Raw genomic sequence first — 12701 nt, 5'->3', positions numbered from 1 at the left:
AAACTATCAATGTCTTTTTATAAATTATGAATTATCTTTCATTACATTAGATTCTAGACCTTTTTTGTAACCGAAAAAAAAAAGTTAAAATCTATTATGTTTGAATGGTTTTAGAATTGAGTAGAGTTGAGTTTTGATTTTAATTGGTTTGTAATAATTATGTTGTTGAATTATGAGAAAAATTGTGAAAAAGTAATGAATAATTAAAAAAAGTAATGATTGTATTATTCAATTGTGGAAAAAGTAATAAATAATTGAGAGAAAGTAATGATTGTGTTGTTGAATTGTGGGAAAAGTAATGAATAGTTGAGAAAATTTAGTATTAAAAATTACATTGAATGGTTAAAAAATTAAAAAAAAAAGAAAAATAATAATTGTATTGTTTAAATTGAAAATAAGTAGAGTAGAGTTAAAAAAGAATTGTAAAATTAAATGGTAATTTTTGATAATGAAGATTTTTCTGATGAAACCTGGGAAATTAGTTGCTTGCATTAAAAGAATAACATTGGGGTATAGTAAGGTTAGACACGTCTTTGCATGATTTTAAAATGGTTTGGATTTAATTTTCATTGGTGGGATATGTACCTGTCAATATACCTTTTTATTTAACTTTTCACTTTTTTGATACTAAATGTAAGAGCCTCTTTATAAACCGGAGCTTTTATTGCTATGCAAGTTTGAGCAGTTAGCTAAATATTTTCATCGTATACTCACTTTAAAAATTAAAGGAAAAGAAATCTTCCTTATTCATTTCGATATTCTTCGTTTCAAGCAAATATTTGCTGATTGTTACTCAATCACTTTTCGATTGAAAATCATCTAATTAGGATGTATGTAGAAGATAAATTGCGACCATAATAATCTCATTTACAAACATTTTGATCGGTTATTATCCATTCTATCGGAAAAAATAACACCTTCCGACTAAATATTCGTTTCATTTCGCCCTTGGAATAACAATGGCATTCAATGGATTCTTCATGACAACGGTCACCTCCTGCTTCTCCGACAGGTCCACCTCGTCACCGTCCTTGGCCTTCCACTCCAATGCCCACACCAAATTCGCCATCAAGTACTCCAAATGCAACAGTGCCAAGGCATAGGCTGGGCACATCCTCCTCCCTGCCCCAAACGGCATCATCTTTATCTCCCTGGTTCCCGTTATGTCGAACACCTCGGCCCCTCCCCCACTCCCATCGCCATTGCATAGGAACCTCTCCGGCTTGAAGGCCAAAGGATCCTCCCACACGTCCGGGTTCCGGCCCATGTCTGTCACCATGAAATTGACCGTCCCTTTCTTCGGAACCAGGAATCCCCCGAGCTCAGTGTCCTCTGTGACCGCATGTGGCAGCATGAAGTTGGTGGGAGGGTGCCGCCTCAGCCCCTCCAGAATCACAGCCTTCGGGTACGGCAGCTTCTGCAGGTCATCCTCCTCCACGGCAGCTGCCTCGTGGCCGACCACAGCTCGGATCTCACAGTAAAGGGCCTCTTGGATGGCCGGGTACTTCACTATGTTGGCAATGATCCACTGCAGGGCAGAGGAGGTCGTGTCAATCGCCCCAATGAAGAACTCCAAGCAAAGGCCCAAAATCTCGGCCTCGGTGAGCTTCCGCTTGCCCTCCTCCGGCATCTCCAGGTTGAGTAATGTGTCCACGTAGCACACGACATTTTCGGCATTGCTGTCATCCTCTCTGGTCTTGTTGTCCCTGTTTGTCACTCATTATCACCAGGATATGAAAAGATGGAAAATATTTGCGACATTTCTCTTTTAATTGTATTAATACAACTAAAAGAGAAAGGTTTATTCATAACGAATATATCATGTAGGAATGTCATAAATCAATAAAGGTTTACCACCTCTTTATTTTAATAAAAATCACCAAGATTCACCCACAAATATTTACAAAAATTTACAACTCACAAAAAAAAAAAAAATATATATATATATATATATATATATTTTGTAAGCGGTATTTCCGTTATACACAATAGCTTCTCCAGTTATACAGGCTCTCAAAAGTCAAAACCATCTCCACATGATATATATGTATACACATATTGTTTGCCCACGTAATCATATAAAATTCCATATATATATATATATATGGATATACTGGTCTAGATTCCGTGCATTATACACGATAGAATGCAGGCGATGCTTTTATTCTTTCGTTAATTTTATTATATAAAACATGTGTTAATTATAAATTATTGAAAGCAGTAATTTAGAATCAATAGCACTATACTATTAGATACATAAGACAAATAGTAATTTAATTGCACAAATAACATAAGGGAAAAAATTATATCCAAAAAGCTCAGTCAGATGTAAATCTTGAATAATCTTTCGGTAGACAATGTTTCTATCGAGATATAAAGTACATATGTTCATGAGTTATAAAAGGGCTAATAGAAAATTGAAAAATTCACCTTTAAAAAATAGAAGAGCTTACGTGCATCCCAGCAGGAAAAAAAAAACCTACAAGAGTTTCATATGATATCTTATGTTAATGACATACATAAAATTGGAGATTCTATAAATTCTACAAAAGTTGATGTATGAGAAAAAATAAAAATTTGAAGAGCTTACCTTTATGTCTAGTGGTACACATACTAAAATAAACACTCATGCACGCGAAAAATTAAAGTACTCATATATATAGTGGTAGCAATATCTTTTTTATATTCAAATTGGTCAAAGCTAATGTGTGGTGCTTTAGCTTTATTATATAGATAGATATAGATAGTATATCACACACACATATATATATATATATGCGTTTGTAAAAAGAAAGAATTGATTTGCTTTTTGAAAAGGCAAATGTATAACCTATCATATCTATGAAAATATATGATCTAATTTGTTTATTGAAAAACAAATATGATTTTACGTGATTTGTTTTATCAAGATATTTTCATAAAATTTATAATTTAAAAAATATTAAAAAATTAAGAAAATAATGATAGGTCTAGTAAATCTATATTTATATGTTTTGAAAAACTAAAAAAAATCATTTTCTAAAACGAGCTCGTATTTATATAGTTTATAAAACTTAAGATTAAAATTAAAATTTTCATTTTAATAAATAATTAAAAATCAAAAAAATAACAACTGGTATGCAATTCTATATTATGTTTTGAAAAAATTTAAAACTAAAAATGAAATAGCAATGACCCATCCCACAAAATTATACTATATATATTTCTAAAATCAAATAGTTCGTTTAAACAAACTAGAAGAATTGAGAAAATTCTATTTAGCAACCGAGCATTTTGAGGACTTATAGCCAAACTCACCATGTTCTTATTTTCATACATACATATATATATATATATATATATATATAGGGTTAAATAAGTGAAAAAGAATAGTGTGATGACATACAACCTCACATGAAATTAAAAGACTTTGTTTTAATTCTCATCAAAGGAAATCATGTTTCTTTTTTTATTTTCTTCCTCCTTAAGTAAGTTCATCAATCTCCATTTTAACTGAAAAAGAAGAAATTACTATTGGGCTATTATTAGCATTAAAAATAGGTTTAGGATGAAAACGAAAAAGTAGGTAAAGGTTGAAAACCAAAAATAGAGTTTCCCAACCCAAGGACCACATAAAGTGATACAAGAAAGAAATAAAGAGGGTATAAAAAATTATTGGCGAGGATTGAAATTAACAATATCTTGAATTCAAGTGAATAGCAAGTGCACCACTAAAGTGCATCCTTTAATTCTATATCTAAATAATAAATCATTTATGTATCATATTAAAACTAATAATTCAGTTTTAATGATGAAATGATTTACAACTGGCAAAAAACAGCTTCCAAAATAGGCGCGTTGCAAATTCCATATAGGTTACTTCTCAATACAATTTCTTTCAAATTCATTGATGACGGATTTTACCTGTACTATAAAGGTTCAAAATCCACAAAGATTAAGCATCTCATGGCCAATGCTAAGCCAACGCAAACCTTTCTTGATCTCTAGGGCAAAAAAAAAAAAGAAAACTTTTGTTACCTAATTTATTATCTTTATCTACTAAATACTGCCAACTAGCAGTTTTCACTTTTGCATAGTTACCTGATCGCTGAGCGAGCCCTGATTAGTGGGAGGAATACGTTCTCCTGATTGCGAAGGAGCTTTTGAAACTCATCCCATTGACGCCGGAACAGAATCTTTCCAATGCTTGGCAAGAAGTTGAGGATAGCGAACCGTGGCGCTCTCAGGAGCAGCGCTGTTTGTACTGCTTGTACATCCTTGATCTGCCGCTCCTCCAAGCGATCCCCGAAGCACATCAGCACCTGAAGGCAGAACACTGCGTACCGGAAGTGGCCTGCCACCTGCATGGCAGTGGAAGGCCCAGCTGCCCTCAGCTGGTCCAGCAGGATCCCGAGCACCCATCTGCGAGCCCTTGAGAAGGACTTCACACGGGTTGGATGGAGGATCCCTGCAGTCAGGTTGCGGCGGAGGGTCCTCCACATGGGGCCACAGGAGGCGGAGCTTATGCTGTGCTGGTTGCAGCTTATGATCTTGACGAGGGGGATAGCCGGAGGACGGTCAGCAAAGATGGCGCCGTTCCGAATGAGAGCTTGGTGGGCTAGGGAGTGGGAGGAGATGTAGATCATAGGGTAGGAGCCTATGTGGAGGGCCACTATGGGGCCAAGCTTGGCATGGAGGGATCGGATCATGGACTCGACATCAAAGAAATCCTTACGGATCCATGTTATGCTCCCGAGCGCAGGGATGGTCATTGGGCCTGGGGGGATCTTGGGGCCTGAGGATGCGGAGAGTAGGCCTAGGAGGGAGTTGATTAAGGCCGCGACGCACAGAGTGACGGCCATTAGGAACCAAGTCTCCATGGAAGAGAAGAAGCGGAGCTTAACTAATTTAGTTAGCTGATATAGAACTGCTGGCAAGGGATGCGTTTATAGATATAAACATTGAGAGGTTGCAGAAGCAGAGGACGACAAAGTCCAAAACATAAATGTTAGGAAAATATGTAATGACAAGGGTGGGGAAAATTTCCACTTTTAGCATGAAAAAATGTCCTCCGGACCGGCCGAGTTGTGGAAAAAAATTGCCAATAATTATGCTCAAGACTACCATCCTGTTGACTGAGTCTGTTCGGCGTATGTTTTTGGCCGAATAACATTACTCAAAGAGTTAATAGACTTTTCTCCCAAATAAAAGGGTTAATTGACAGTGCAATGACGTCAAAATATTTGAAATTTCTTAAATTAAATCAGTCGATTCCTTTTCAAAAAAATTTACTCGATATCAGATAATTTGAGTAAGGATATATGATGAATTTGAGTTACAAGTAAATATTTTGAATTGTTTGTTAAGTGTATCATCTTCCACCCAAAAAGAAAAAACGTGTATCATCTGACATATAATTAGTTAGAAGGGAAAAGATCAAATTTGATCATCAACCTTTAGCTCTTTTTCTATCTTAGTCCTAAATCTTTTTTTTATTGGATTTCGTCCTCAATCTTTTTCACGTGATATGAGTTCAGTCCTTCCGTCTAAAATTTCGTCCATTTTCCCTGACAATGTATATTCGTCAAATGAGAATGCGTAACGAATTACTGCTATTCTAAACCGGTTATTATAGAGCAAATTCAGTTCTTTTTTTAATGAGAATCGTAAACAAAACTAAGATATTTTCGGTTCTTTTAGGATTCAAGCCATCGCTTCTCTTTCATCGTCTCACACATCGACAGATGGCTAGAATTCTGAAAGAATCGAAAATATCTTAGTCTGATAGTCTGATTAAAAAAATCGAATTTGCTCTATAATAATCGATTTAGAGTAGCAGTGATCTGTCACGCACGTGGTGCACTCTCATTTGATGAATATACATGTCGGGGAAAATGGACGGAATTTTGGATGGAAGGATTGAACTCATACCATACGGAAAAAATTGAGGACAACATCCAGCCAAAGAAAAGATTTAGGATTAATATAGAAAAAGAGCTCAAGGTTGAGACCAAATTTGACCTTTTCCCTAGTTAGAATCATGCATGACGTAAGATAGTAGGCCCCACAGGAATCATTTGAAAAGGCTGGATAAACTTGAAGCAAGTAAGGAATATTTTATGTTGAGATCAGTGGCTAACTTAATTTAGGTAGTTATACTTTCTTTGATGATTTTTAAGCCCCATAAAGGTACCGACCATGACAAGTAATATAAGGTGAGTGTAGTATTGTTTCCACAATAACTTGACCTAAAATTCTACTGGCGATCAAAATTCACCACTTAATCGAAGTGAAGTAAATCAAAGATTGATCGATTAAAATAGAATAAAATAAAACAAATCAAGAACAATTAATGATTAATTGGTAGAGACGGCCTAGGATTATAATTTCTCCCAACACATAGCTAATTCGAGCTACTCTCTATCCCTAATTCGTTTAAAATTCTATCTAGTAACCTAGGTTTTTAACTAAAGGTTCTTTCGAATCACTCTAGAAAATACTTGCACTAACCGATCCCCTATATTTCTATGTTTACCAAATTAATGCAAGTTCATTGAGTAGCAATCCTTCGACTACGAAGGTGTATCTCTATCCTACCCACAAATCAACCGTAGACCGAAATCTACCCTAGAAACGATCTATCAAAGCCGATCTTAGACTAGTCTACCCCTAATCTATATCTAAAATTCCCCTCCCGAGTTCATCTAGACCATTGAAATCAATACAATTGGTGATCAGACAATTGCAAGCATTAAGCACAAAAATAGACTAAATAGATTAAAATCATAAACTCATTAGATCAAAAGAAAATAAATAAATTAACGACATGTGAGTTCAGTTGCAATTCTAACATATAAATTAGCCCATAAGAATTAGAAAATATATAGATGAGTTCAACATAGACATTAAATTTTAAAAGAGATCAACAAAAGTACTAAGAAGATTGGCACTATTTTGCCATGAACCCCCTAAAACCCAAGTCGATTTCTTTTCTATGGTGTCTTCCTTTTCCTTGCCATCCACCTAGAAGTCACGCCCACCTCGGGCTATTTAAAGGGTAAAGCTAAAACTATCAAATAAAATCCAAGAGATATTCTTAAATCTAATTTCCCTATTTATGAGGCTTTAACTTCCTAAAATTAAACACAAGGGAAATCTATTCATATCTTCTTTTCTAGCCTTGGTCTTCAAGATATTCCACCACATAATTCCTTCCCAGAGAATCTTCGAACATTCCGAAATAAGTCGGAAGTACTAAATTCGTGCATCAGATGTTGTGCTCCATCAATGCTGTTGCATTCTTGCCATGCTGTGGCATCGCCTGAACTTGTTCATGTTACCCTCTTTGTCGGTGCCACAACATCCTTGACAATGCCATGACATCAACTGATCCAAGTTTGAGTCTTCCTGCCACTACTATTTGTCCTACGAAAAGAAAACAAATAAATACTAACATCTAACTAAAAAATCATAACATTACAAAATCCTACCACTAATCACAACATGAAAATCAACTTAAAAAGGACTAAAACTAAACTAAACTCGACCAATTAAATATAATTTATGGAAAAAATACATGCTAAATAATTCTAAATTCTAGAGTTATCATCATTCTTTTTTTTAATGTAAAAATTATTAGGTTGTGTGAGGATTTGAACCCACAACTTCTTACTTCCCATACTAGCGTGCTACCATCCAAGCCATCACTAATTTCTTGTTCTTTTAACTCCATTTTAATATACTTATTAAAATCCAACATTTATTTTAGAGTAAGAAATATTAAATATAGACATTTTCTTACACTATTCTTATATTTTTTGAAATCATCATACTTCTATCATAATTATCATAATTATTTTAAATAATATGAATACTTATTTTATTTTAATTAAACGTGTGGTTCGACCCATCGAACCTCCGGTTGGACCCATAAATCCATGAACCCATATCCCTTTTGGTTCATTATTTGGTCCGATTCTGATAACACTTGTTATCATACATGTTTATTATTATTATTATTATTATTATTATTATTATTATATGACTAGTTGCACTTTCATATTGCGTTGAAATCTCTTCCTTTTTTGTGAACGGGTTCTGCCAAATCCCATCAAATGACGATATTGTGCCCCTTTATGTCATATCCGCTTGCTCGTTATTAAATATATGAGTGACCCTTCCATAACAAAAAAATAATAAATAATTATATAAGGTAAAATCATACTATTTATTATTTATTTTTTTAAGGTCTTGCACAGCATTAAATTTGGGGAAGGGATAAGGAGAAAGAGAGTAAGAAGTGGGAGACGAAGGAATAAAAAGAATAGATATATTGGAGAACTTATATATTCATAGCCTTCATTTAATGGCTCGCATAAATTGAAACATGTATATTAAGGGAAATTCGGAAATACTGAAAGTGAGAAAAAAGATTCTCCTCAGACTTTATATTTTTTTTATAAGTGAAAAAAAAAACATAAGGATCTCCTCAGACTTTATAATAGTAGAGAAAAGAAGAGATAATTTATTAATTTGACTCTTACAATGAGAGCATAGGAGAGTCTTCGTTTAATTTGTCGAAAAGTTTCAATGTAAGACTTTTAGCCATCCCTTGAGCTCGTGGTCTACCACCTTTGTAATTAATATATATCCCTATAATTTTTTATTTTTTTTAACAACGACAATTAATATTATATTCACGAAAATAAGAAAAACGTATCCAGTAAGAAATTAATTTTCTCAGGTAATAAAATAAGAAATTAATTTGTATACGTAAAATTCAAATGTCCGTGTGACAAGTGGGCTATATAAGATTAGTCGAAAAGGCAAATGAAGAATTGAAACGCGGCTGGAGAATCCGAACTGCGGGGACTTCTCATAGATTGCTTTGCTCTAGACTTTCATATGAGAACTTCCATCTATATAAAGAGTCTAATGTAAATTTTACTGTTTTGATCCTTGGAAATGTAAAATTACTAGTTAAATTTTTATAGTCGATTTAGCCTGAAATTTCTTTTCGGATTGATAATTCGCCTAATCCATTCAATCTTTTTATAGCCCACGCGTTGTGTTGGTGTCTGCATATTTTTCTTATTGATAATAACTTATCAAGGATACAAGCATTAAAGAGCCCAGAAATTTGGGCCCCAGAACCTCAAACCCCATAACATGACCGAAGCCCAAAAGCCAAGCACTCAGGTCCCTAACAGATAATAAGAAGACTCCCTTCACCCATCGTGCTTCCTTTCACCACAGAACCTATAGATCTCCTGACGCCATCCACAGTGTGCGTCTCACCTTGAAGCTTCTCATTTCTGGCCCTCCAAACGAAATAAAGATGAATTGTTTTCTTATTTCAATTTTGTCAAAAAAAATTGAAGTGTTCTTATTTCTTATTTGAAATGTTTTTCGTTTTTCTTTGATAAAGAAAATTAATTTTAGATGAATGTCCTATCAACAATAGTGTCCTCGGGGTGTTTGAATGAGTTGAGTTTTGACTCAACTCTATTATAACTTTGAATATATATAAATTAATTGGATTGTAATGATCAGTGTTATCAGAACCGGACCGGACGTTGAACCGGAAGGAGCATGAGTTCATGGGTTTACGGGTTTAACCGGGAGTTCGATGGGTTGGACCGCAAGTTTAATTAAAATTAAAATTTTATTTATATCATAAAGAAAATTGATGTTTAACATAATTATATCATTAAAGTCGAGTACGTAGACCAAACAAGAAGCATGGCTTGTGTGGTTAGTGAGTGGTGCATTAATGGCGGGTAGTGGGAGGTCAGGAGTTCGACTCCTACTCCAAACATCTTAATTTTGAACATTTTCAAATACAAAAAGTAAAGCCACAGAACCCATTAAATGGGCCAGTTCAAAGGGATTTTGCTTAAAAACCGGCTAGTTTCTTGGGTTTAACGGTTTAATTCTGCATATCCGGTTTTATTGAAAACCGAACCGGTGAGGATGTCGGTTTCCGATCGAACCGGCCGGTCCGGTCCGGTTCTGATAACAATGGTAATAATTGTGTTGTTGAATTATGAGAAAAAGTGTGAAAAGTGAAAGTAATGAATAGTTGAGATGATTTAGTATTAAAATTTGAAGAAAAAGGGAAAAACAATAATTGTGTTGTTAAATTGAATATAAGTGGAGTTAAGTGAAGTAAACTTAAAAATAAGTTGTAAAACCAAACAAAGGATTAGAGTCCATTGAGGTTTAATTCAATCATTTGTTATGAATAAATGTGAGTAAAGTAAATGAAATAATTGTGAAAATTCATGTATGGATTAATAAAGGAGACTCAAAGATTTAACCGATGAGAATGTCCAAAAAGCCTATGTTAAAAGATCCCGTAAATCAAATGAAGGGCTTTTACTTGCGAGAGCCTACTTTAATTATATATAGTCAAGTAGCCTTGGCATGCATTGGCATTTACATTAAATAAAAGGAGAAAATGAGTTAGAGAAATCGAGAATACGTGATGGCTATAGGCCAAAATCGTAGTAGCAATTTATTATTAAAGCTGTTTATTATTAAAACTAGCTCACGAGAATACGTGGAATACCCGTCTATTTATAAACTCAATGAAGCAAGAATAACATAAATCTCAAAATACCAGGACGATATCAACCAGATATTAGAAAATCTAAAAGATATCACTAACCTAATTGATTTGATGCAATCTTATTTAAATATTTAAATTCTTAAAATATTAAAATAATATGTCACACTCCTTGACCCAGCATGTCACGACTGTGAATTGGCTTGGGTGCTTTGCCTAATAGTCATTGAGAAATCGACTTGAGCTCCTAGACTTCGGAGGTCGAGAATAACAGTGGAGTCGAGGTGAATGAAATGGCTTAAGCATCTTGGATTCAGAAGCCATAAGCGATTGACTTTAGCATTCATTGTTGTCGTCCTCGTTGTCTAATCATCAACAGGTCCTATTGTCCTGCTCTGATACCATCTAGAAAATTAAAATACAAGGAGAAAAGGAGTTAGAGAGATCGAGAATACGTGGCGGCCATAGGCCGAAACCACATGAGTGATTTATTATTAAAATTTAGAGCAAAATGCACTTCACATCCCGACCTTTGGGCCTAGTGGCAAAGTGCCCCCAACCTTTCAAATTTTTCTACACCACCCGGACTATTTAGAAAGAAGCAAAGTGCATCACCAATCACTTCTCCGATCACTTTCCAGCCAAGATTTGATTTATTATTGTTTAATTTCAGATTTCAAAAAATAATTTCAATTATTAAAAATTTCAATTTTTTAAAAAAAAAGCCGGAAAGAACATAAAGACACCGCCTCCTCCTCAAATCTCACCGGCGGCTACAAGTGGATCCAGCCATATTTCTTATCGATTTTCGATTAGTATCCATCATTGAGGAATCCGTATGTGATGGAAGTTGTGATCAAGGAGATCGGAAGACCGAGCTTATTCGAATTCTATGGAAGGATTCCGATGGGATTAATCTCTACCCATTTCGGAAGGATTCCAATGGTGTTGTTATTCTCTATACTCTCTTTTTATATGTGCATTGTCTTGATTAACAAATCTAATATTTCCCCTTGGGGTTATCAGGTGTTACTTATTCGAATTTCTCATTCAGGAATTTGAGCTCCGTGGAGCAATTCATAGGACAAAGCTTGGGCAACTGTCCTGATTATTAACTCTGTTCTTCTCTCATCCCCTCTAACACAAACACGAGAAGAACCCAACACAATCTCCTTCTCATCAGAATGATTCCAGCCTTCTCTCCCAACGATCTTTTGGGGCTGCTTTTCTTTTCAACTTTCGAAGTTTTCAATAGCTCAGCTGGAAAAATGATTGGAAAAGTGATCGGAAGTGTACTTTGCTTCTTTCTAAATAGTTTGGGTGGTTTAGTACAAAATTTGAAAGGTCGGGAGGCACTTTACCATTAGGCCGAAAGGTTAGGGTGCAAAGTGCATTTTACTCTAAAATTTACTTAGGAGAATACATGGAATACCCGTCTATTTATAGGCTCAATGAAGCAACAAATTAAGAATATCAAAAATCTCAAAATACCAAGACGATATCGACTAAATATTGAAAAATCTAAAAGATATCACTGATCTAATTGATTTGATGTAATCTTATTCAAATATTCTAATTCCTAAAATATCAAAATAGTATCTCACATTAAATTTAATCTTTTAGAAATAGGATTTTTAAAAGTTAATGGATGAAAATAAACAATACGTTGCGGACATACCGGACTTTTACTTTTACTTAATATGAGGTGAAGGATGATTACATAATATAGGTACAACATGAATATATTTCAACTATAATTTTGAAGCTCATCATTGTCTGACAGTCTAAAATTAACTTTAATAATTGTACTTTCGCATTTTTGTTCAATACCATTCTCTTAGTTTTCCCTTGAGGACTTTGGCTTGTCTCATTCTTGGCTTCACAAGACTCTTCTTGGGCGCTTTGCTCCTCATATTCTTTCTGTTAGTATCTACACCAAAAGGAATTTCGTCCTTTAATGGACAAAACACCCAAATATACTTAAAAAGTCATTTGTACAGATCTTAATTCAAAGATAAAATTCCCGTACTTACTTATGAAAATTGTTAATGTCATGATCTTTATTGAGTAAAAATCGTTGGAGAGCAAAATAACAAATTTTTTATGATAATTATGTAAGTGCCAATATATGCAATTTATCATTAATTAAGGAAAA

At 34.4% G+C, this 12701-nt stretch overlaps 1 protein-coding gene across 1 annotated transcript; it reads right to left on the bottom strand.

The window, feature by feature from the left end:
* Positions 1–728: 728 nt before the first annotated feature.
* LOC116210122 (cytochrome P450 89A2-like) lies at positions 729–5051 on the bottom strand. Its single transcript, XM_031543935.1, has 2 exons — positions 4081–5051; positions 729–1706 (listed from the first exon to the last, which is right to left on the bottom strand). Exons 1-2 carry the CDS (start codon positions 4857–4859, stop codon positions 938–940), a joined length of 1548 nt encoding a protein of 515 aa, XP_031399795.1. The 5' UTR covers positions 4860–5051; the 3' UTR covers positions 729–937.
* Positions 5052–12701: the final 7650 nt, after the last annotated feature.

The sequence above is a fragment of the Punica granatum genome, chromosome 6 (genome assembly GCF_007655135.1).
Source record: "Punica granatum isolate Tunisia-2019 chromosome 6, ASM765513v2, whole genome shotgun sequence".
NCBI classification, from domain to species: Eukaryota; Viridiplantae; Streptophyta; class Magnoliopsida; order Myrtales; family Lythraceae; genus Punica; species Punica granatum.
This window is presented reverse-complemented; position numbering and strand designations above follow the sequence as displayed.

Excerpts from the sequence above, each read along its gene's own strand:
- LOC116210122 (XM_031543935.1), bottom strand. The coding sequence starts at position 4,859 with ATGGAGACTTGGTTCCTAATGGCCGTCACTCTGTGCGTCGCGGCCTTA. Across the intron at positions 1,707-4,080 it reads AGGGCTCGCTCAGCGATCAG|GGACAACAAGACCAGAGAGG; the intron begins GTAACTATGCAA and ends AGTGACAAACAG.